The 24566-nt window shown below is 40.9% G+C and overlaps 4 protein-coding genes across 4 annotated transcripts in view; 2 read left to right on the top strand and 2 right to left on the bottom strand.

Annotated features, from left to right (window-relative positions):
- LOC138591797 (syntaxin-11-like) overlaps nt 1–15975 on the bottom strand; it is a 33538-nt gene extending 17563 nt beyond the window's left edge. The window contains exon 1 of the mRNA XM_069662488.1: nt 15936–15975. The gene's annotated coding sequence lies outside the window, so the exon portion shown is untranslated. The remainder of the gene's footprint in view (nt 1–15935) is intronic.
- LOC138591561 (cytadherence high molecular weight protein 1-like) lies at nt 11787–14400 on the top strand. The gene is made up of 2 exons (XM_069662196.1): nt 11787–13992; nt 14100–14400. Exon 1 carries the CDS (start codon nt 11967–11969, stop codon nt 13962–13964), a length of 1998 nt encoding a protein of 665 aa, XP_069518297.1. The 5' UTR covers nt 11787–11966; the 3' UTR covers nt 13965–13992; nt 14100–14400.
- rmnd1 (required for meiotic nuclear division 1 homolog) lies at nt 15458–20222 on the bottom strand. The gene is made up of 12 exons (XM_069662487.1): nt 20022–20222; nt 19242–19718; nt 19055–19160; nt 18886–18961; nt 17750–17789; nt 17555–17655; nt 17355–17461; nt 17198–17262; nt 16996–17072; nt 16537–16657; nt 16300–16416; nt 15458–16041 (listed from the first exon to the last, which is right to left on the bottom strand). The coding sequence occupies exons 2-12, from the start codon at nt 19689–19691 to the stop codon at nt 16009–16011; spliced, it is 1293 nt and encodes a 430-aa protein (XP_069518588.1). The 5' UTR covers nt 19692–19718; nt 20022–20222; the 3' UTR covers nt 15458–16008.
- A 641-nt stretch (nt 20223–20863) lies between these two features.
- On the top strand, nt 20864–24560 carry ccdc170 (coiled-coil domain containing 170). Its single transcript, XM_069661691.1, has 9 exons — nt 20864–20916; nt 20967–21024; nt 21190–21372; nt 21558–21860; nt 21976–22176; nt 22294–22467; nt 22572–22814; nt 23053–23256; nt 24131–24560. The coding sequence occupies exons 1-9, from the start codon at nt 20864–20866 to the stop codon at nt 24401–24403; spliced, it is 1692 nt and encodes a 563-aa protein (XP_069517792.1). The 3' UTR covers nt 24404–24560.
- The last annotated feature ends 6 nt before the right edge of the window (nt 24561–24566 follow it).

Genomic DNA, 24566 nt, shown 5'->3' on the forward strand with positions numbered 1-24566 from the left:
GCATATGAACAAAAGGCTGCTTTTGGACATTTATTTTAACAAAAAAGTTACTTTTAGAAACTAGGAAATGTTTTTAAAACGACTGCTGGAAGATGGGGAATCGTTAGATTGTCTGTTTTGAGCTTGCACCTAATCTTTGCCAGGAGCAAAGGTACATTGTAGATTCCATTTTTTGTTCTTCGTTTCAGCCTTTCAAAAACAACGGGCAGATCTCTGAGATCACCGAAAAAGCAGGCAGCTCCATAGCAGAAGTTAATGGTCACTGTGAGGACAAGGTCGCTGCAGATGGTAGGTACTCATGATTGTATGCTGCTTATTGACAGACAAGGTCAGCATAATTTCAACAGATGCAGTACTAGTTGGTTTATTTGTTTCCTCTCTGTCATCTTTTTTCCACATCTTGCAATCAAAGAGTTTTAATATTTCATCTCTTTCCTGGTTTAGCTGTCGTTTCACCAGATGAAGTTGTTTCAGAAACAGAAACTGCACTTAAACAAGAAGAAACACCTTCAAAACACCTTGAAAGTAATGAAACCGAATCCCCTTATGAAGCTGAAGCTCCTGAGGATGTACCCCTGGAAATGACTGAAATGGATGAGAAGAGGAATGACGTCAATGACGGCTTTAGGAGATTTTTCAGTAACATTGGTTTGAGATTGACAATAAAGAGGGGCTCGGCTGATTTATTAAGGGATTTGCCCGATGAGACCAACAAGGAAGAACCAAGCGGAGAAGAAGACATGAAGGATGCCGCAGAAGAACCCAAAAGTGAGACTGCTGAACAGAAAACCGATATGAACACAGCACAGGAGACTTATGATAATGATTCCACCACATGTCCGACCCTGACAGATGTTACGTCAGAAGAAGTTCTCGAAAATGCAGAAGAAAAAGCAACAGAAGCCAAAGAAGATGTTGAATCTGACAATGCCGACGCAGCAACAACTTCACCTGTCCTAGAAGGCTCCCACCAGGATGCCGCACCTGAAGAAGAGCTGCACTCCACAACGCCACCTGAACAAGAGGAGGTTGTATCTCCAATTAAAAGATTTTTTACATCTGGACTTTTTTCTGGACTAAGGAAGAAAAGGAAACCTGCAGATGATGAGACAACTGAGAAAGAAATGGTAGACATGGGGAGAAAGGAAGTTGTAGAGTTGACAGAAGAAACTGAACAAGACCAACAAGAAGATAAAGAGCTCATTGATCCAGGGGTTGAGGCAGCTGCAGTTGAAACAGAACATAAGGAAAATGAAGTTAAGGAGATGACTTCTGGAGCATCAGCTGAAACAACCGATGAAGGAAAATCATCAACCACAGACCCATCAACCATTATTGTCCCGTCGCCTCAAATTCTGAATTCTCAGGAGAAAGTTCAAGCAAGCCCTCTAAAAAGACTGCTGTCGGGGTCTGGCTTTAAGAAACTCACCAAAAAGCAAAGAAGCAGGACGTCAAGTGATGCAAAGCTGTCAGACTCTGGAGAACATGCTTCAGATCAGCTCATGTCATCCACAGAGCCAGCTGAGAATCAGAAAGAAGAAGGACCGGCTCAGTCCTCTCCAGAGGCGGCAGGAGAGGAGGATGGCGCATGGGCTTCCTTCAAGAAACTTTTGACTCCTAAAAAGCACAGGACATCTTCCTTTAGCAAAAAAGAGTCAGAAACCCCAGCTGTTGTAGAAGAACCAAAACCAAGTGAAGGAGAGCAAATATCAGATCACAGCATAGAAGAGGGCAAAAAAAGGAAAGACTCGGCCGTTTCATGGGAGGCCGTCTTGTGTGGATCTGGAAAGAAAAGAAGCCGAAAAACGTCAGACTCTGAGGATGAAACACCTCAAGTTGATAACGATAACAGACATGACCTTGGTTCTAAACATGGAGCAGAATTGCCCCTAGAGAATACTAACGAGAAAGAGATTGAAATTTTAGTGTCTTCCCCCAAACAAGTGCACAGTCCTTTAGAGGGTGATGGAGGGTCAACATGGAAATCACTAAAAAGACTTGTCACTCCTAAAAGGAAATCCAAAGATGAGGATGAAAGCAAAGACAACATACAGTCTGATAGCGAGCTTTCCCAAGATGAGACCTCCTTCTCAATAAAGAAACTCCTTCCTGGACGAAAAAAGAGGAAGTCTGCTGAAAAGCAAGACCAAGTATCTTCAGATGAGGCTGATAAGGCACCTTCAGGTGATGAAGACTCTGAGACACCAGCTGTGGTTCCATTGTCGGAGTTTGATACAGTTGAATCAGGGGTTCAAATACAAACACAAGTAGATATAGAAAGTCACATACCCAAGGAAGAAGACTACCAGCAAGACCTTGTTGAAGAGACGCCTGAACCAGTCCTACCTTGTGACAATCTGCAAATTGAAGCAAAGAAAGTTGAAGAACAAGATGATGCTTTAGAAAATCAGGCAATTACAACACCTGCTAAAAAGGAAGAACCTGATGACGATACAGAATTACTCAGTAAGCATCAACAACTCAGTGACATTACAGAGGAGGGCGTAATTACAGAGACCATGGCCACTCCAGCTTCAGTCAATGAGGAGGCAGGTAGAGATGACACTATAGCAGAGGACATGATAGAGATCACATCTGAAGCCATTACTGCTCCAGAGCCCGTCTCAGTGACTACACTGGCAGATGAAACTGAGATGATCTCTGCAGTTTCCCAGTTATCATCAGAGTCTTCAAAAACATCAGGCAACACAACGCCAGTCCCAGCAGATTATGAGGTCATGGAAACAGATGCACTCCTGCATCAGGTTGTCGAAAGCATCTCCACAAGTCCAAAGGCAGTCCCAGGTAGCTCAACTAATCCAAAGTCTGAAAGTATTGTTAGCTCTGTCTTGCATCAAATATTCAAAACATTTGTAAAAGAAGACAAAGAGACAACAACTCTGGAAATACACAGAAGATCAGACGCAACTGCCATTACCACAGGTCAAACCGTTGAAGAACTTGATGCAATTAATGAACTTGCAGCTACAGCCCAAACAGAGAGCATATCTGAAGTCGATGACTCTGATCTCACTGAGCTTGACACAGCCAAAAGTCATGTAGATGAAGCTGATGAGGTCAAGCCGATGCATCCAGAACAAAGCATAACAGATCTTGGATCTAGAATGAATGAAAACGAGAGCCAGTCTGTACCTGAAGAAATTGTCCAGCATGAAGGTTCTTTAGTAAAGACACCTCAAGCTGAAATGGAGATCCAAAAAATGGACTCTCATGAAGAAGATTCACCTGCTTCAGTAGAAAGGGAAACTAATGATAAAGCTATGAAACATGAAGTCCAAACTACAGAAAACGAAAATCAGATCCTGCATGATATCAGTGATCAAATTCAACTTAAGAATAAAGATCAACCAGTGGAGGTGGAGGAGTTGCAGCAATTAGCTGCTTTAAATGATGCCACAATAGATCCAGGGGAGAGTAATGCTCAGTTAATTAAAGAAGTAGTATCAGAGGACATGCCAGCAGCAGAGACTGACAGAGAGGAAACTAAAGGCCAAACTGAAGTCCATGAACTTGAAACAGATGCCGCCAAAACTGAACATGGTCAAGTACCCGATGCATTAAAAGGTGTGCATGCCTCCACATTTGATTCAGAGGAGGGTCGTCTGCAATCGCCAGAACAGGAAGTAAAATTAGGGGACATTCCACCAGCAGAAACAACTACAGATGAACCCCTAAAGACAGCAGAGTATCTCACTGAAGTTAGTGTTGAACCAGAAAACAAAGAGCCACCAGTGAATGCTGTCAAAAATAATGTTGAAGAACCAGAAGTTTTAGAAGCTGTTCAATCACTTGAAAAAGAGGTAATATCAGAGGATGTTTCAGAGGTAGGAACAGTCACAGATGAACTCAAAGAGGAAACAGTACCTCTCACTACCAAAACTGAACATGTTCAAGAACCAGAAGAATTACCGACAGTACAGGCATCAGCATTAGAGTCAAAGGCAGGTAGCCTTCTATTACTTAAAAAAGTAATATCAGATGTTTTTCTAGCTGTGAAAACATTTACAGATGACACCAAACAGGAAACTGAAGTAAAGGTTGAGCCAGAAAAGGAAGATGAACTTGAAACAGATGCCGCCAAAAGTGAACATGTTCAAGAATCAGATGCATTAAAAGGTCTGCAAGCCTCCAAATTTGATTCAGAGGAGGGTAGTTTGCAGTCACCAGAACAGGAAGTAAAATCAGAGGACCTTCCACCAGCTGAAACAATTACAGATGAACCCAAAAAGACAGCAGAGTATCTCACTGAAGTTAGAGTTGAATCAGAAAACAAACAACCACCAGTGAATGAACATGTTGAAGAACCAGAAGCGTTAGAAGCTGTTCAAGCACCCATAGAGGATGCCAGTGTTCAGTCACTTGATAAAGAGGTAATATCAGAGGATGCTCCAGAAGTAGAGACAGCTACAGATGAAGTCAAAGAGGAAACAGTACCTCTAACTGCAGACAAACTTGAGACAGTGGATGCTTCCAAATGTGAACATGTTCAAGAACCAGAAGTATTACAGACAGAACAAGGATCACCATTAGATTCAAAGGCGAGTAGCCTTCTGTCTCATGAAGAAGTAATATCACAGGATATTCCTGCAGAGGAAACAGTTACAGATGAACCCAAACAGGAAACTGAAGTGACGGTTGAGCCAGAAAAGGAAGATGAACTTGAAACAGATGCCGCCAAAACTGAATATGTTCAAGAACCAGAAGAATTACAGACACTACAGGCATCACTATTAGAGTCAAAGGTGGATGGCCTCATACCATCTGAAAAAGTAATTTCGCAGGACATACCTGCAGTGGAAACAGATACAGATGAACACAAACAGGAAACTGAAGTGAAGGTTGAGCAAGAAAAGGAAGATGAACTTGAAATGGATGTCACCAAAACTGACCATGTTAAAGAATCAGATGCATTAACAGGTCTGCAAGCCTCCACATTTGATTCAGAGGAGGGTAGTTTGCAGTCACCAGAACAGGAAGTAAAATCAGAGAACCTTCCACCAGCTGAAACAATTACAGATGAACCCAAAAAGACAGCAGAGGACCTCACTGAAGTTAGTGTTGAATCAGAAAACAAACAACCACCAGTGAATGAACATGTTGAAGAACCAGAAGCGTTAGAGGTTGTTCAAGCACCCGTAGAGGATGCCAGTGTTCAATCACTTGACAAAGAGGTAATATCAGAGGATGCTCCAGAAGTAGAGACAGCTACAGCTGAAGTCAAAGAGGAAACAGTACCTCTGACTGCAGACAAACTTGAGACAGTGGATGCTTCCAAATGTGAACATGTTCAAGAACCAGAAGTATTACAGACAGAACAAGGATCACCATTAGATTCAAAGGCGAGTAGCCTTCTGTCTCATGAAGAAGTAATATCACAGGATATTCCTGCAGAGGAAACAGTTACAGATGAACCCAAACAGGAAACTGAAGTGACGGTTGAGCCAGAAAAGGAAGATGAACTTGAAACAGATGCCGCCAAAACTGAATATGTTCAAGAACCAGAAGAATTACAGACACTACAGGCATCACTATTAGAGTCAAAGGTGGATGGCCTCATACCATCTGAAAAAGTAATTTCGCAGGACATACCTGCAGTGGAAACAGATACAGATGAACACAAACAGGAAACTGAAGTGAAGGTTGAGCAAGAAAAGGAAGATGAACTTGAAATGGATGTCACCAAAACTGACCATGTTAAAGAATCAGATGCATTAACAGGTCTGCAAGCCTCCACATTTGATTCAGAGGAGGGTAGTTTGCAGTCACCAGAACAGGAAGTAAAATCAGAGGACCTTCCACCAGCTGAAACAATAACAAATGAACCAAAAAAGACAGCAGAGTATCTCACTGAAGTTAGTGTTGAACCAGAAAACAAACAACCAACAGTGAATGAACATGTTGAAGAACCAGAAGCCTTAGAAGCTGTTCAAGCACCCGTAGAGGATGCTAGTGTTCAATCACTTGAAAAAGAGGTCATATCAGAGGATGTCCCAGAAGCAGAAACAGTAACAGATGTACTCAAAGACGAAACAATCCCTCTGACTGCAGACAAACTTGAGACAGTGGATGCTTCCAAATCTCACCATGTTCAAGAGTCAGAAGTATTACAGACAGAACAAGGATCACCATCAGATTCAAAGGTGGATAGCCTTCTGTCACATGAAGATGTAATATCACAGGATATTCCTGCAGAGGAAACAGTTACAGATGAACACAAACAGGAAACTGAAGTGATGGTTGAGCCAGAGAAGGAAGATGAACTTGAAGGAGATGCTGCCAAAATTGATTATGTTCAAGAACCAGAAGAATTACAGACACTACAGGCATCAGCATTAGAGTCAAAGGCAGGTAGCCTCCTATCACTTAAAAACATAATATCAGGGGTGTTTCAAGCTGTGACAACATTTACAGATGACACCAAACAGGAAACTGAAGTGAAGGTTGAGCCAGAAAGAGAAGATGAACTTGAAACAGATGCCGCCAAAACTGAACATGTTCAAGAAACAGATGCATTAACAGGTCTGCAAGCCTCCAAATTTGATTCAGAGGAGGGTAGTTTGCAGTCACCAGATCAGGACGTAAAATCAGAGGACATTCCAGGGGTTGAAACAATTACAGATGAACCAAGAAAGACAGCAGAGTATCTCACCGAAGTTAGTGTTGAATCAGAAAACAAACAACCACCAGTGAATGAACATGTTGAAGAACCAGAAGTGTTAGAGGTTGTTCAAGCACCCATAGAGGATGCCAGTGTTCAGTCACTTGATAAAGAGGTCATATCAGAGGATGCTCCAGAAGTAGAGACAGCTACAGATGAAGTCAAAGAGGAAACAGTACCTCTAACTGCAGACAAACTTGAGACAGTGGATGCTTCCAAATGTGAACATGTTCAAGAGTCAGAAGTATTACAGACAGAACAAGGATCACTATTAGATTCAATGGCGGGTAGCCTTCTGTCTCATGAAGATGTAATATCACAGGGTATTCCTGCAGAGGAAACAGTTAAAGATGAACCCAAACAGGAAACTGAAGTCAAGATTGAGCCAGAAAATCAAGATGGACTTGAAACAGATGCCGTCAAAACTGAATATGTTCAAGAACCAGAAGAATTACAGACACTAAAGGCATCAGCATTAGAGTCAAAGGTGGATGGCCTCATACCATCTGAAAAAGTAATTTCGCAGGACATACCTGCAGTGGAAACAGATACAGGTGAACACAAACAGGAAACTGAAGTAAAGGTTGAGCCAGAAAAGGAAGATGAACTTGAAATGGATGTCACCAAAACTGACCATGTTGAAGAATCAGATGCATTAACAGGCCTGCAAGCCTCCAAATTTGATTCAGAGGAGGGTAGTTTGCAGTCATCAGAACAAGAAGTAAAATCAGAGGACCTTCCACCAGCTGAAACAATTACAGATGAACCCAAAAAGACAGCAGAGAACCTCACTGAAGTTAGTGTTGAACCAGAAAACAAACAACCATCAGTGAATGAACATGTTGAAGAACCAGAAGCCTTAGAAGCTGTTCAAGCACCCATAGAGGATTCAGAGGATGCCAGTGTTCAATCACTTGAAAAAGAGGTAATATCTGAGGATGTCCCAGATGCAGAAACAGTTACAGATGAACTCAAAGACGAAACAATCCCTTCGACTTCAGACAAACTTGAGACAGTGGATGCTTCCAAAACTGACCATGTACAAGAACCAGAAGTATTACAGACAGAATCACCATTTGGCTCAAAGGTGGATAGTCTTCTGTCTCTTGAAGAAGTAATATCACAGGACATACCTGCAGTGGTAACAGATACAGATAACACTAAACAGGAAACTGAAGTGAGGGTTGAGCCAGAAGAAAATCTTTTAGTTGAAGCTCCCAAAACTGAATGTGTTCAAGAACCAGAAGTACTGCCATCTGATGTCGAAGATACTGTACAGGAAATCTTAACTGAGGAGGGTGCATCGACTGATGTGCTGTTAGTCACAGAAAGTATTGAGGAAGGTTGTGCAACAGTACCTCTCACTGAAGGACCTTTGGAGCCTATAAATGCTTTCAAAACTGAAGAAAAGGAAGATGAACTTGAAAGAGATGCTGCCAAAATTGAATATGTTCAAGAACCAGAAGAATTACAGAAAGTACAGGCATCAGCATTGGAGTCAAAGGTGGATGGCCTTCTACCACTTGAAAAAGGAATTTCACAGGACATACCTGTAATTGAAACAGTTATAGATGAACCCAAACAGGAAACTGAAGTAAGGGTTGAACCAGAAGAAAAACTACCAGTTGAAGCTTTTGAAACTGCATGTGTACAAGAACAAGAAGGATTGCCATCTTCAACTGAGGAAGCTGCATCAATCAATGTGCCTGTAGTCCCAGAAAGTATTGAGAGAACTAGTGAAACAATGCCTCTTACTGAAGGCAGTCTTGAAACAGTGGATGCTTCAGAAGCTGTGTATGTTCAAGAACAAGTTCATACAGCACAAACATCACTGGTGGATTCAATGGCAGGTAGCCTTATACCACTTGAAAAAGTGATATCCAAGGAAATTCCAGCAGAGGAAACAGTTACAGATGTACCCAAACAGGAAACTGAATTGAAGGATGAGTCAGAAGAAAAACTACAACATGAAGATGTCAAAACTGAATATGTTCAAGAACCAGAAGTATTACCACCAGTTTTAGAAGATATTGTAAAGGAGACCTCAACTGAAGAAAGCGCATTAACCTATGTGCATGCAGCCACAGAAAGTATTGAGAAAAGTAGTGCAACAATACCTCTCCCTGAAGTCAGTCTTATGGCAGTAGTTCCTTCCAATGCTGAACATGATCAAGAACCAGAAGTATTACCATCTGATGTAGAAGATACTGTGAAGGACACCAAAACTGAGGAAGGTGCATCAATTCATGTGCATGTGGAACATGATCAAGAACCAAAAGTATTACAGACAGTACAAGAATCGCCATTAGATATAAAAATGTGTAGCCTTCAACCACTTGGAAAAGTAAAATCAGAGGATGTTTCACTAATTGAAACAGTTACAGACTTGAGGGGTGAGCCAGAAGAAAAACTACCAGTAAAAGCTGTAACAACTGAATATGTTCAAGAACCAGAAGTTTTACCATCAGATGTAGAAGATACTTTGAGAGAAACCAAACCCGAGGAAGGCAAACCGATTGATGTGCTTGTAGTCACTAAAGGTATTGAGGGAAGTAGTGCTCAGGAACTTAAAACGCAAATATCGTTAGAAGATGTTCACAAACAAGATGCTGACAATGCCACTGTCTCTGTTATGGATAAAATTGAAAGTGAAGTTATGGCACAACCGGATCAAGCTGTAGATATATCAGAGGGTCATAAAACAGAGAGTATCCCACAAGATGTTCCAGTTGAAAAGGAAGACTGCATCCCTGAAGTTGCAGAAGAGTTACAAACATTACCACAGGTTCATTCATCCTCTGTATATGAAGACACAAGTCATGTTCATGTTGAAGAAAAGACTATATTTTCTGAAGAAACCCAAGCTCTTTGTGTAGACAGTGCTGCAATTAAAGATGAATCCAAACACCAAGTGGTAGCAGATGTCGATATAAAATCAACTGAGACAATTGTGGACACAGTTCTAGAGGTAGAGGTAACAGAAGCCAAAGAGGTCATAAATGTTTGTCTTGAAACAATTCAAAAGGTGGACAATCTCTCTGCAACTCCAGAGATGAAGGAGGAATTAATTAATCAACATGTAGAGGAGAAATCTCCAGAGATTGTATCCGAATCAGCAGTTGTCATCTTGGAACGACAGCCAGATGCTCAGACCGAAGTGAGTGAGTTGGTTGAAAGTGAATCAAATCAAGTAGGCTACAAAAAAGTCTCTGCAACTGGACAGCAAGTGTCTGAGGATGACATGCAAACTCTCCATATACCAGTGAATGTCTCCATCAGCAGTCACAGAGAGATCTTGGAGGAAACTCCAGCTGAACAGGCAAAATCGGAAGGAGGTCTGACTGTGACTGAGGTTGTAGTTCAGGCAGGAGAGGCAGTAGAACCTGTGAATCAAACAAATCCAAAACAACTGGCGGAGAGCCTGGAACTGACAGACTTAACTGAGGTCAATATTCAGACTGCAGTAATCATAGAAACACGTGCAAATTTTGATTCAACAAGAAGAGCTTTGATCATGAGTCCACCTGTATTGTTGGATATTGGCATTCACGCTATTGAAACAGTTGAACCAGTAGCAAAGGAACCAGCTTCCCCACCACCAACAACAACAGAGAGAATTGACCTAGTAGAAAAGAAAGATGTGTCTGAGTTTGGAGTTCAAGCAGCAGAGCCAGGAGAACCTGCAAAGCCAATACATCCAACACAAAGAGCTGAGAGCCCGAAACAGATTGAGCTGACTGAGGTCAATGTTCAGCTGACAGAAATCACAGAACCAGTGGCACACTTAGATTTAACAGAAAGAGCTGCGATCATGGCTCAACCTGAACTCTTGGATGTTGGCATACATGGAATCGAAACAGTAGAACCAGTAGCAAAGGAACCAGCTTCCCCACCACCAACAACAACAGAGAGATTTGAACCAGTGAAAAATACAGTTGTGACTGAGGTTGTAGCTCAGGCAGGAGAGGCAGTAGAACCTGTGAATCAAACAAATCCAACACAACTGGCTAAGAGCCTGGAACTGACAGACTTAACTGAGGTCAATATTCAGACCGCAGTAATCATAGAAACAGGTGCAAATTTGGATTCAACAACAAGTGCTTTGATCATGACTCAACCTGAACTCTTGGATGTTGGCATACATGGAATCGAAACAGTAGAACAAGTAGCAAAGGAACCAGCTTCCCCACCACCAAAACCAAAGACAATTGAATTATTGACACTGACAGATGTGTCAGAGGTTGGAGGTCAAGCAGTAGAGGCAGTTGAATCTGTAAAGCCAATAAATCCAGAACAACAAAGGACTGAGAGCCAAACAGAGACACAGGTTGCTGTGATTTATGTTCAAGCAACACAAATCACAGAACCAGCGGCAAACTTAGATTCAACAGAAAGTGCAGTGATCATAACTCAACCAGAACTCTTGAATGTTGGTGTACAAAGAATAGAAACAGTAGAACCAGAAGCAAAGGCACAAGCCTCCCCGACACCAGAAGCAGAAAGAATTGAATCTTTGACACTTTCAGTTGTGTCAGAGGTTGGTGATCAATCAGTAGGGACCGTAGAATCTGTAGAGCCAGTAAATCCAACACAAAGAGCTGAAAGTAAGACACAAATGGACCTAACTGAGGTCAATGATCTACCACCAGAGATCGCAGAATCAGTGGCACACTTAGATTCAACAGAAGGAGCTGTGATAATGACTCAACCTGAACTCTTGGATGTTGGTGTACATAGAATAGAAACAGTAGAACCAGGAGCAAAGGCAACAACTTCCCCAACATCAAGAACAGTCAGAATTGAATGCTCGACGCTGACTGATGCGTCAGAGGTTGGAGGTCAAGAAGAATCGGCAGTAGAATCTGTAAAGCCAATAGATCAAACACAAAGAGCTGAGTTCCAGATGGAGATTGAGCTAACTGAGGTCAATGTTCAGCCCACAGAAATCAAAGAACCAGCAGCACACTTAGATTTAACACAAAGTGCTGTGATCATGGCTCAACCTGTACTCTTGGATCTTGGTGTACACGGAATCGAAACAGTAGATCCAGTAGCAAAAGAACCAGCTTCCCCAACACCAGAAGCGGAAAGAATTGAATCTTTGACACTTACAGTTGTGTCAGAGGTTGGAGGTCAAGCAGTAGAGGCAGTTGAATCTGCAGAGCCAATAAATCCAACACAAAGAGCTGAAAGCAAGACACAAATTGACCTAACTGAGGTCAATGATCTACCACCAGAGATCACAGAACCAACGGCACCCTTAGATTCAACAGAAGTAGCTGTGATCATGACTCAACCTGAACTTTTGGATGTTGGCATACATGGAATCGAAACAGTAGAACCAGGAGCAGAGGCACCAGCTTCCCCAACACCAAAACCAGAGACAAGTGAATTCTTGGCCAGTGTTCAAGCAACAGAAATCACAGAACCAGCGGCAAACTTAAATTCAACAGAAAGAGCGGTGATCATAACTCAACCAGAACTCTTGAATGTTGGTATACAAAGAGAAGAAACAGTAGAACCAGAAGCAAAGGCACCTGCTTCCCCAACACAAAAAACTGAGAGAATAGAATCCTTGACACTGACAGATGTGTCAGAGGTTGGAGGTCAAGAAGAAGCAGCAGTAGAGACTGCAAAGTCAATAAATCACACACAAAGAGATGAGATCCAGATGGAGATTGGGCTAACTGAGGTCAATGTTCAGCTCAAAGAAATTACAGAACCAGCGACACATCAAGCTGTGATCAAGGCTCAACCTGTACTCTTGGATGTTGCCGTACATGGAATCGAAACAGTTGAACCAGAAGCACAGGCACCAGCTTCCCCGACACCAGAAGCGGAAAGAATTGAATCTTTGACACTTACAGTTGTGTCAGAGGTTGGAGGTCAAGCAGTAGAGGCAGTAGAATCTGCAGAGCCAATAAATCCAACAAAAAGAGCTGAAAGCAAGACACAAATTGACCTAACTGAGGTCAATGATCTACCACCAGAGATCACAGAACCAACGGCACCCTTAGATTCAACAGAAGGAGCTGTGATCATGACTCAACCTGAACTTTTGGATATTGGCATACATGGAATTGAAACAGTAGAACCAGGAGCAGAGGCACCAGCTTCCCCAACACCAAAACCAGAGACAAGTGAATTCTTGGCCAGTGTTCAAGCAACAGAAATCACAGAACCAGCGGCAAACTTAAATTCAACAGAAAGAGCGGTGATCATAACTCAACCAGAACTCTTGAATGTTGGTATACAAAGAATAGAAACAGTAGAACCAGAAGCAAAGGCACCTGCTTCCCCAACACAAAAAACAGAGAGAATAGAATCCTTGACACTGACAGATGTGTCAGAGGTTGGAGGTCAAGAAGAAGCAGCAGTAGAAACTGCAAAGTCAATAAATCAGATTGGGCTAACTGAGGTCAATGTTCAGCCCAAAGAAATTACAGAACCAGCGACACATCAAGCTGTGATCAAGGCTCAACCTGTACTCTTGGATGTTGCCGTACATGGAATCGAAACAGTTGAACCAGTGGCAAAGGCACCAGCTTCCCAAACACCAGAAGCGGAAAGAATTGAATCCTTGACACTGACGGATGTGTCAGAGGTTGGAGGTCAAGCAGTAGAATCTATAAAGCCAATAAATCCAACACAAAGGGCTGAGAGCCAGACTGATCTAGCTGTGATATATGTTCAAGCAACAGAAATCACGGAACCAGGGGCAAACTTGGATTCAACCAAAAGAGCATTGATCACAACTCAACCTGTGTTGTTGGATGATGGCATACAAGAAACAGAAATAGTTGAACCAGGAGAACAAATCAAATCAACAGTGCGAGTAACATCCAGTGTCCAGGCAACAGAAACAATTCAACCATTAAGTGAAACAGAAGACAGAGAAGTGTTACTGGCTCCACCAGCACAGTCTGAAGCTTGTGAAGAAACAAAAGCAGAAGAGCATGTTAACAACACAGAGGAAGAGAATGACCAGGATGTGTGGATGGATGCTGAGGAAGTCATTTACGCCCAAGCGGAAACAGAGGTGTCCTTTCTTGAGGTCGAGGAACCTCTGGAGCCTCAGGCAGAGAGTGCGCAAGAGGAAAAGGCAGGACTTGAAGTGGAAGTTGAAATAGCTCCTCATTCCAAGACAGAGGAAGAAGAAAGTCAAGAGGAAGTGTACAAAACTGGAGAAACAGGTGAAATAGAGAGTGAAGGCGAAGATTTTGCTATTGCACTTGAGCATCAGGAATATGCAACTCTGAGCATCGCTACCATGGAGTGGAATTAAGTTCACTCAACTTGAGTGTCAATAACCGGTAAGTCTCTCTTTTGTATTAGTGTCATCTTATACTTGAAATCATGCTTCCCAATCATTGTTGTTTCTAAATGAATTTATATCACGGTACGTTGTTTTTCCTTCAAGGTTGGACAATCAGAAACAGTTACTGAAGTTTGTAAGTTGCAAAAAGCCATTAAGGAGGATGACCGACTGTGGAGTGGAGCTACAGGAAACAGCATTTTGACGCTTTTATTTGTCAATATGTTAACCGAAAAATACATGAGTATTTACTGGTGAAAATTGTTTTTATTAATATTATAAAGTTTGTGATTAATAAGAGAGATCTGACAAGAGAAGCATCAACTTAAGAAGTGCTTATCTTCTCAGGGGACATGAAGTGTGACACTACAGGTTTGACGATGAACTACATCCATAATACAATGGCATCTTTAAATTAATCTGAAGACTTATTTGCTTTGTAATGCAGCTTTTATTACTAATCATGTCTGGTCTTTTCAGTCGCTAATTGCCAAGATCTATCTTCATATGTTTTTGAATATAATGTATATGTTTTAGAGAATAAGCATTTTTGTAATCAATTTTTTTTGCTTCAAATACATTTCTGTAAGTGTTAAAAACGATATTAATTCAAAATGTATGCGACCTAGGCACAGAATAAATATTAATTCCCCTTGACACATAAGAATGCTAGTACATCAGTATTGTAGACATCACAGCCATTACAATGTATCATCTCGATCACGAGATGTTTGTCTTTTAGTATTGTTGACTCTTTTCAGTTATAATGAAATACATGTTCCCATGGGATCTATGCAGGTAAAACACTGTGCAGACCTGAGCATACTAACATTACTGTATATTATCCTGTACATAATGACTGTTTTAAAGCTTACACAGGCTGCGCTCATTTTTAATCTGCAAAAATTTCTACTGTGACAAGTTTTAAGATGTGAGCATGATGAGAGCATCTTCTTTAGAAAGTAGTTATTTATGCAACATTTATGATTTGAATTAATATTTACAGATGCAATCCTTCTTATAATTATAATCAGCAGAGCCTTAAACTTCTGTGTTGTTTGTATGTAAGCCTCAAAGAGCGTACAGAATCATAAGCTTAGTAATTTAAGTGTGTGGAGAGGTTGACGGAAAAACTATACCTGGCTTTTTGTCCTCTTGATTTTTTTTTTTCTTATATTCTGTATTTTATGGAAACTTCTTGCTGATCTGATATGTGTATATGTTCATAAATGATTAAACTCAATAAATAAACTTGTGTTTATATATTTACAGATACATATTTACCTGAGTTTTATTCATTAATACCAGAATCATTTATTCGAATAAATTCATACCTGTACATTTTCATTATTTTCTAGTGTTGCAAATTTCTCCTGACTTTCTACTAAACTAATAATTGCTCAATAAGTTTATATTTTGCATGCAAACACTGAGACATAACTGACAAACATTTAAAACAAATACTTTATTGCATCTTTTATAATTTTATAGCATTCGGAGTTGGAGTTCTTTGCCTTGTTTTTACTGCTAGATTTTCAGTCACAAGAATAACATCACATGATCCCGTGAGAGTCTCTGCCCTCACACTCCAACTCAGTCCTTTGATAGGCAGTATCTGTTACACTGTAAAAGATGAATAGACGTTTGCACATCATGTAAAAATGAAATGAACATTGTGAAGGACAAAACTAAAAAAGAAAAAAGTTCAGACAGATGATTGGAAAATGAGAAACTGTCACCAATGCAGTAGACAGCTAATGAACAATAACATCCTGCAAAAACCGTAGGCCATGATTATCAGCGATAATGGTTGATTTGGTAAAAGAAGATTTAGTGTGTTGTTGAGATGTACTGCACACAGGAACAGTAAGACATTCAAACTCTTGAGGTCCGCTTCCGGATTCAGTTGCCCTCAGAAAACACATATCACTGACAAAGTACCTTTGAATAGTGCAGCATTCTTCCTTTGTATTCAGCTGCCCTTTTGAGATGTGTGCGCTGTTGGAGGAGCGGCTCAGAAAATCATTTTTGCAAGTTCAAACATAACCTAGAAGAAAAACAAGCAACAGATGCACTATTATTTAGCATAAAAAAGCTGTGTGCATTCTTATATAGAAAGAAGCAGTGGAAAATAAAATCACTGTTAATTAATTAAACTATTTTATAATTAAATCACTCAATTATTCTAGCCTATGACCATCAATGAAAGATTGTTTGCACCATGTAGATCACTGGTTTGATGTATCATATACAAGGTTATAAAGGTTGTATAACATTTTTTACATAACATCTTTTACATGCTTACCTCAATAGTAATGAGGATGACTATCATCCACTCCAACCTCAAACTGTGCTTCTCACTCAGGTGGCTCCTCATCAGATCTGTTAACTGTGTGCAATGTTCCAGCTTCTCATTCACAACCTAAAAACACGTGACATTTTTCTAGTTAAAGCAAAACATGTGCCTCTTGCCACAAACTTTAAGCATTAGTTTCCTTATTATAACTTAGGTACGTCTGTTTTGTAGAGCGGCTTTATTTACATTGACTCTGCGGTTGATGCTGAGGAACTGGCAGGTCTTATCGTAGAGTTTTTCCAGGTTTTCTCTGTCCCAGTAGAAGTCAGGTGTGAGGAGCAGGTCGGACCTCAGGTTTATACAGTGTCTGCCGGAAGAGGAAGTTAACAACACTGCTTCAACATCCTGGAGTATGAAATTACAACAGCAGATCTTTTACAGTTCCTCGTAGAATAACTTAAAACTTGAATAGTCAGTCAGAATGAAATGAGAAAAAAAAGTAACATAACTAATAGGGGCTATTACAACAACAACAAAAAACATGGATGTCAACAAACTTCACAGACTGAATTGGAAAAAAATTCTGAGGTGGAAAGCTGAATGTCAGAAACAACAGGATAGTTTAAGCCTGGGGACATTTTAACAGAATCAGAAAGACTGCAGTTCCCTCTAATTAAAGGTTTATTGGGAGAAAATTGAATTTACCTCAACGAGAAAAGCTCCCCTATCTTCTTCATTACCTCTGCTGAGGACAACTTCACTCTTTTGCCAGACTTCAACGTCTGAGGTAAATAAACAGATTACCATATTAGCATTGAGCGGAGGACGGGTGCAGGCTGACAAACAACCATTACAGATATCAATTATTCATGCTTTCTTGCAGCCTTCTGTCAAGCGTCCACTGTACCTCTGGAATTGTTTGAATTGACTCTACAAAGTCGTCTAATGACACCTCCCATATAGCCAGCTTCACTGTAAGAGAGAGCAGGAAGTTAAAGTCAGATGAGAGGCTGAGTACAGGGCTGTGAATGCTTGTGATTTATAGTAGAAGCGCAGGGTCTCACCTGACAAACACAGTGCATTTGAAAATGCAAATTTCTCCAGAACAGCTTCGTGTGGATCCATCTTGTCACTCAGAAAAAAGTTGCCGCGCTCAAGCTTTGTATTGCCCCTGTGGAAGAAAAATGTTAAGTTTACAAAAAGGTCTGGGAAAGTCTGAAAGTATAAATATACTAAAACATGACAGGAGGGCTGAACTACATACTCCCCAACAGTGTAGTTAATCTCCTCATTTTCCCAGTGAACTAATGCTACTTCATAGGGCTGGATCTCATGCCGTTCCAGTATTCTCAACACCTTTTTCATCTGGAAAAAAAAAGGTAAAACAATTAGATTGTTGAAGAAGTTTAAGAAAAACCACAAAAAGTCCAATGAAATATATAGATATAGTTCTGTTTACCGTTTTCTCCTCAACATTCCAGAAAACAACTGAGCCTTCCCTGAAATTTGGGATTGGACAAGTCAGTTTATGATTTGTCCCATAATAAAGTAAGTGGGTAAGTAAAGCTTTATTTATAGAGCACTTTTTTAAACACCAGGTTACAAAGTGCGTCACAAACACAGGAATAAAAACAGATAAACAAAAACAAAAGGCAAAAATCAGAAAAGTTAAACGAGGCAGAAAAAAAAAAGATGGTTCCAGCGGGTCGGGGCTGAAACAGCAAATGCGCGATCACCTTTTGTTTTGGTATTAGAACGTGGGGTTGATAGAAGGCCGAGGTGAGATGATCGGAGTGGACGAGAGGTAGAATATGGAACGAGGAGGTCTGAAATGTAACTGGGGGCGAGGTCATGCACTGCTTTATATGTAATTCTTTTTTAAGATGATTTTGTGGGATTTTTGCCTTTATTTATAGGACAGCTGTAGAGAGACAGGAAACGTGGGGAGTAGAGAATGGGGGATGACATGCACCAAATGTCGAACCTGCGATCAGTGGGTCGCTGAGCTAAACCAGCGCCCTGCTTTATATGTAATTAACAGGATCTTGTAGTTTATTCTGAATTTTACAGGAAGCCAATGGAGGGATGCAAGAACAGGGGAGATATAAGATAAGTTCCCAAACACAATAACCAAGGCTGGGCATCTTTAAAAATGTCTGAGTACCAAGGCCAATATCGTACTAATTAGTACCTATTCTATAATTTTACCTTACTTGAGAGGCATAAACCCATTTCTTTACCTTTATCAAATTACCAAGGCATCAGTGTTTAAGTGTATTAGTATTAACTTAAGTAGTCAAATGAGACATTTTCCTAAAAAAAAAAATCAACTTTTACACTTAAAAAAGTTATGATTTATATCAGGAAATATTTGACTAAAGAAGGCATAGATAAAATAAGCTAAATTACTATTGATCATTTTTCTTACAGGATTCTTGGGACACATTTCTTTCAGTTCTTAAAAAGTATCTTGTACAATGGGTTCAATAGCGAGCTCTTTATATTGAGTAATCTTTTTTAATAATATAGCATTAGTTGGTACATTTAATACTAAACCTGAACACAGTACTTTACAAACATATTACTGTGTTTTACCTGAAGAAGTACATTAGAGCCTCATCATCTGGTTTTGCAGTCATGTCTGTGTTTATCACCAGCACGTTTGAGGCATCTGAAAAGAAAACATGATTGTCATAAAATATGTTCACATCACATTCAAGCCACAGCATGTCATTTTTAATCTATGAATAATTTTGAGTCATACCTCTTGGTAAATCAATCTCATGGAAGTCGTGGCTTATCAAGTCGTGGCAAAGTGTCGGCAAATGATACTGATCTGCTGTTGCATAGGCAATACATCGCATCATATCCTACAGGGACACAGGGTTGGATAAGTCACTAAAACAAAAACATGACATCAAAAACATTTATGTGATTAGCGGCAGAATCACCTGGTCCTCCTTCAGGGAAGGCTGATTGGCTCTAGAAGGTTGTTTTGTTCTTGGTCCTTTGGGAACCCTTTTTCCAGGCACCGTTGCTGGTTTTAAAGTTGGTTTTAACACCGACTTTACAAGGTCAGGTGAATAAAACCGCGTCTGTCCACCTCTGCATTTAGACAGCATCTCAGGGTCCTTTAACAAAGTGCTGCCAACACTTCTGAACCCACGCAAAGCAGGCAGAACATCTCTTGTGTGCTTCTGCTGTTGGTGAAGAGGGTTGGAATAAAAGGTCCTTGAAAATACCCATGGGCAAAACCTGTTTGAGTGAGTCCTCCAGGGTTTGGATTCGTAGTTGTGTGGTTGAACAGACTGGGATAGACTGGATGAGGCACAGAAGAGGACTGGTTTCCTCTCTACAAGCAGCTGAGCTCCCAATCTGGACCACAACGACCGGTGAAGCATCTTTGCATGGATAGGTGCACAGGTGAGCTACAACACAGGAAACGGCAGGTAGTTTACCTTCAGGAGATGTTCTGATCTGATATCAACATAAGCATTAAATACCTCTGTAAAACAACCTGAACCTATAAGCAATTGGATATACACTTAAAATTATTTGGGACGTCTTAAATCCAATTTACAGTAGGAACCAACACAAGCAAGTCTGACCTTGACTACATTAGCTATCATTCATAGCCTCAATAACTCAGTAGTCTGGTTACTATTTATACACATTAAATATACAGCGTGAATTATATGAAACAGAAATGCGGCTCTTATTCTGGTGCTTACTTTAGGTCCAAGCCAACAGAAGTGAATAACGTGCTGCTCAAGATGTGTGGCTTACAAGCTGCCGTTAGCCGTTTATCAATACACGAGTATTGAAGTATTTCACAACGAGTCGATTTAACACGGTTTTAAAAAGCCCCAGATATGTGTCACTTCATCTTAGTGTTCTGTTTAAATATAAGTGTGGCCACCTTACATTACAGTGCAAAGAGGAGGCGTGTTTGCTAATAAAGTTTCGATGCCGCTCACTTCCTGTTTGTGTGACGTAGCTGTCATTCCTTTTCTATCTGCCCCGAGATGTGACTGGCAGGTTTGCGCCTTGGCTTGCTCGCTAGATTTCTAGTTTATAAAACTTCATATTACAAAGCTGTAGTTTGTAATTATAGGCACACTGTCAGAATATTATTTTAAAGAATTAAAATATTTGACCCGGGAAAATAACTCTCATTCTTACACTAAGGCCATAATAACCTGTGATAAAATGGGTGAAAGTGGACTGAACACCTCAAAAAAGGTGCTTAGACGCACAATGCACTTCGGTGTTACATCATGACTATGCGAATTATCTTTTTTTATTAGCACAAGGAAATTAACAAAACAAGATAAGGAACGAGTAGTATTGCAAGTTGGTGTCGTAGCGGGAGGGATACCTGAAAGTCCTATCTCAGGGCCGAAAATAACTCTAATCATTTTTATTGACCTTCACGTGCATCTTCATCAGCTTCTCGCTTTTGATCTTTTATCTCATTTTATCAATTTTCTTGAGCTCCTAAATGCTCGTAGACTTGGAATTAAATACGATTTGCACCCAGAGATGTATTTCTGTAATTAAATAGAGTCTGTAGATGTCAGACGTTCTCAGCTACAGCGCCCCCTCTGGCGAAGCTTACCACAGCCTGTGTTTGGTGTTGCCAGGAGACTTCTTAAAACAGAAACAAGTCCCTAAAGTAAATTCACTTCTCCTGCAACACTTCTAATTATGGAAGTAATGGAAAACTCTACTGAGGTATGCTAATTTATTTGTAGCTGTTTTAATATGACATTGTTTTCAATTGGCAAGAACTAAATTGCACTAAATGTTGGTAGCCTCTAACAAGGTTTTGTTTTTTGTATTTATTTAGCAATAAATAAGTAAATGCACAACTACATAATGTTTCCATTGAATTATTAGGTGGATCAGTCTCATGAGAAGGAGAGGCTGAAGATGAGGGTTGCTGTTTTGGAGGAAAGTGTGAAGTCCTGTGAGGTGGAGTGTAAAGCCAGCAGAGAGACGGTGCTGAGGCTGGTGGCCGAGCTGGACCGAGAGAGGAGGAAGACTGCCAGCAGTGCAGCAGCGCTCGATTCACTCAAAGAGGTACTTACAATGTGTTTTAACTCTTATAACTTAAGCTTATACTGTTCTTGATATCTGTTTTTTGTGCCAACAGAGTACATGCAAAGTAATTTGTATCTTACTGGTTGTGAATTTGTGCTGGAACCATTAAAAGAACCACATTTAAAATGTCCTCCTTGTGGTGTTTCTTTAATAATCTCCCTTAGGAGCTCGATGGCCTGGTGGTGGGAAGGAGGAGCGTGGAGATAGAGAAAGGAACCCTAGTGGAGAGAGTGGACGCCAGCAAGAGAGTCATAGAGGCAGCCAGGCGGGAGTCCCAGTGTTTGGAGAAACAGGTGGAGGAGCTTGAGAAGAAGTTGCAGTCAAGCAAGGAAGAGACCCAGGAAGCTGAGGAGAGACTACAGACATTCCTGAAAAAGGTGGCAGGCGTGCTGCAGGGGAAGTCTGAGAGTGTCATCCTGCCCACAGAGAAAGACGTTCTACACAAATTGGACAACCTCTGCAATAAGGTGAGGGGTAACTAAAAAGTGTACTTAAGTTTTAGTTAGAAATAGAAGGTTTTTATGTCTCAAAGAAGCACTACTACTCTGAGATAACCGTCCTTATTTACATTTTTGGTGGTAGTTGTTGTCAGAGATAGAGGCCCGGCTGTGTCGAGTCTCCGAGGAGCTCAGCGAGCGGACGGAGCTCCAGCAGAGTGCACTACAGAGGGCTCAGCTCGCAGAGCAGCAAGTCCAGGACCTGAGGGAGAGACTGCAAGCTCTGGAGACTGAACTGATGACAGCGGACGTGCATCATGACGCGCTGAGACACAGCAAACTGCATGTGAGTAACTTCATAGTAGCAGGGGTAAAGAATTTACAGCTGTTGGTGTTTAAATGAGAAAATTTCTCATCCTTGGTTCTGTGACATAAATCCACTGATTTCTGTGTTTTTCTACAGCATGAAGAGTTCCTGGAGCAGCTGTCAGAGATGATGAAGGTTGACAGTATTGCAGTGGATCTAGGATTTGATATGAGGTTGAAACTCATCCTGTCACGTGCAGAGCAGCTTGTTAAACATGAGACAACTGCTTTGGTGGAGAGCAAAAGTCTGACCTACAGTCTACAGCGAAAGGTAGGCTACATAGATATCACAAAGGGCTTAAAACAACTAATCTCAAGCTTCAGTTCTAACAGTATCTAACTAAATATTAATCATAATATTCCTGCTCTGCAAAGTTAAAATCACAGAAAGACCAAATGGAAAGCAAAGGACTCCACATCCAGCTGCTGAGGAAGAAGGTGTCAGAGCTGGAGTTGGAGAAGAGGAGCAGATCAGCGCTGGCTGTGCAGCGAGATGACGCTCACCTGGAGGCCAGGAGGCTGCAGAAAAAAGTGGAGCGCTTCCAAGGCGAGCTGAAGGCCACCAAGCTGTTGAACACTGAGCTCAAGGCTCAGCTGTCCCACACCAATGAGCTCAAGGTAGAGGGGAGGGGGGTTCAGACCCTCATTCAATCCAGAGGCGTCTTTACCTCATAATTTATGTGTGTTAATATCTGTGTATGTGTGGATAAAAGAAGGAGTAATCATTTATTTATGCACTTATTATGTGAACTATATATTTTAAGTTAAAACAGCCTATTCTAGTACGATAAGCAAAACTTGATAAAGCCATCGTGTATCAGCTTCTTCACTAAACACCTCTGTCTGACATGCCAAGTTGAAAGTGATGGAACAGAGTGAGACCATGCAGGAGCAGAAAAAGAGGCTGGATCAGCTGGTGGAGGGGAAAGCCAAGGTGGAGAAGAGGCTGAACACAGTGAGCTCGGACCTTCAGAGCCAAGAGAAGAAGACCAAAGAGGACAGCCTACAACTGAACACCCTCAGACAGTCACTGGCTCAGCTGTCTGAGAGGGAGAGAGAGGTAAGGAGATGGATATGAAAAGTTTTACTCAGAAACATCTGAGCGTAAAATGCAATACAGACAGTTATGTTTTTAAAGTGTGTTTCACTGTAAAGTTACTAATGATGTTAACTAACATTAAAGAACAACCCATAGACTGTATAAAAGGATGGACGACACGACAGCTCCCTAAAAGTGAAGCCAAAACATTTTGAGCGCCCCCTGCTGACTGGCTGCAGTATAGGTCATAAAGCCCGCCTCCTCCATGTTATCAGATGGGACATGAGTCAAACTATGAAATCAAAATACACATCAAATACATGTTCCTCAAACATGGTTTCTGTCATTTTAGTTAGTTCTTATCATGCTGGTATCTCCAAGTGTTCATTTTACCAACAAGTTTATTTTTAATGAGTTATTTGATGATGTAAAAATGATGATTGACAGCTCTGTTGACAAACACGGCTCCTGCAGCCGATCTGTTCCGGATTAGCAGAGTAGAGGAGGAACGGCGAGAGGAGACGTAACTAAAACAATCACAACAGTCATTAAAGTTTCCATATCTGAGAACATTAACTTCAGACCAACACAAAGAAGATCTTTCAGTCTTTTTCAGTAATTTAAGTGTGCTTTGGTTAGCAGAAGTGGCTACGGCATCATAAATATTCTTTAAAATAAATATTTTTTAATTTTACTGCCCCCAAGTGGTCAAAGCAGTCAGTTACAGCTTTAAAGTGTATCAAATAACCCTTACATAATTATTTCATTTAATATTAATTAAGCTATAACTTCAGCTAAAAGGCAGGTTATTAAAAAGGCTGTAAATCAGTTAGTTTATGAGTGTTGACTACACCTTTAAAATCACTTCCGACACATCCCTTTATCCGTTGTTCAGTTGGTAGACTTCCGAATGGTCGTTTCCCAGATGTTGGGAGTGGATGACACAAACCTGGCTCTTCCAAACTACGAAATCATCAAACTACTGGAGACCCTTCTTCACACTCATCATCACCATCACCACCTTCATCATCATCACGTTGATATTCCCTGGCGCTGTCCTACTCACCAGAGGCCTCATCAACCCCACATCCAGGACCTCCATGACAGCCGCTCCTTGGATCTCTCTGCTTCTTTCCCAGGCGATGCGGTCCCCCTTCAGGAAGCCTAGATGTGTGCATGATGCCAAACAGCACTTAAAATGTAAAGGCTCTATTGTGGTCTAAAAGTGTATGAAACAGACCTTATTATACAACATGAAATTATCTATAAACATCATGTTTGTGTTTTCAGGAACAGCTCAGTACACATATAATTCATTGAACAGATATAAG

Source organism: Semicossyphus pulcher, unplaced genomic scaffold (assembly GCF_022749685.1).
Source record: "Semicossyphus pulcher isolate SPU_LCO1_2020_fin unplaced genomic scaffold, fSemPul1.0.p SCAF_14, whole genome shotgun sequence".
Classification (NCBI taxonomy): domain Eukaryota; kingdom Metazoa; phylum Chordata; class Actinopteri; order Labriformes; family Labridae; genus Semicossyphus; species Semicossyphus pulcher.

Coding starts and splice junctions, on each gene's coding strand:
- LOC138591561 (XM_069662196.1), top strand. CDS start 11,967: ATGACTCAACCTGAACTTTTGGATGTTGGCATACATGGAATCGAAACA.
- rmnd1 (XM_069662487.1), bottom strand. CDS start 19,691: ATGCTTCACCGGTCGTTGTGGTCCAGATTGGGAGCTCAGCTGCTTGTA. Junction 17,790..18,885: donor GCTCTAATGTACTTCTTCAG/GTAAAACACAGT, acceptor CCCAAATTTCAG/GGAAGGCTCAGTTGTTTTCT. Junction 16,042..16,299: donor TCATCCTCATTACTATTGAG/GTAAGCATGTAA, acceptor TTTTTCTTCTAG/GTTATGTTTGAACTTGCAAA.
- ccdc170 (XM_069661691.1), top strand. CDS start 20,864: ATGTCAGACGTTCTCAGCTACAGCGCCCCCTCTGGCGAAGCTTACCAC. Junction 20,917..20,966: donor GGCGAAGCTTACCACAGCCT/GTGTTTGGTGTT, acceptor AAGTCCCTAAAG/TAAATTCACTTCTCCTGCAA. Junction 22,177..22,293: donor TGAGACACAGCAAACTGCAT/GTGAGTAACTTC, acceptor GTTTTTCTACAG/CATGAAGAGTTCCTGGAGCA.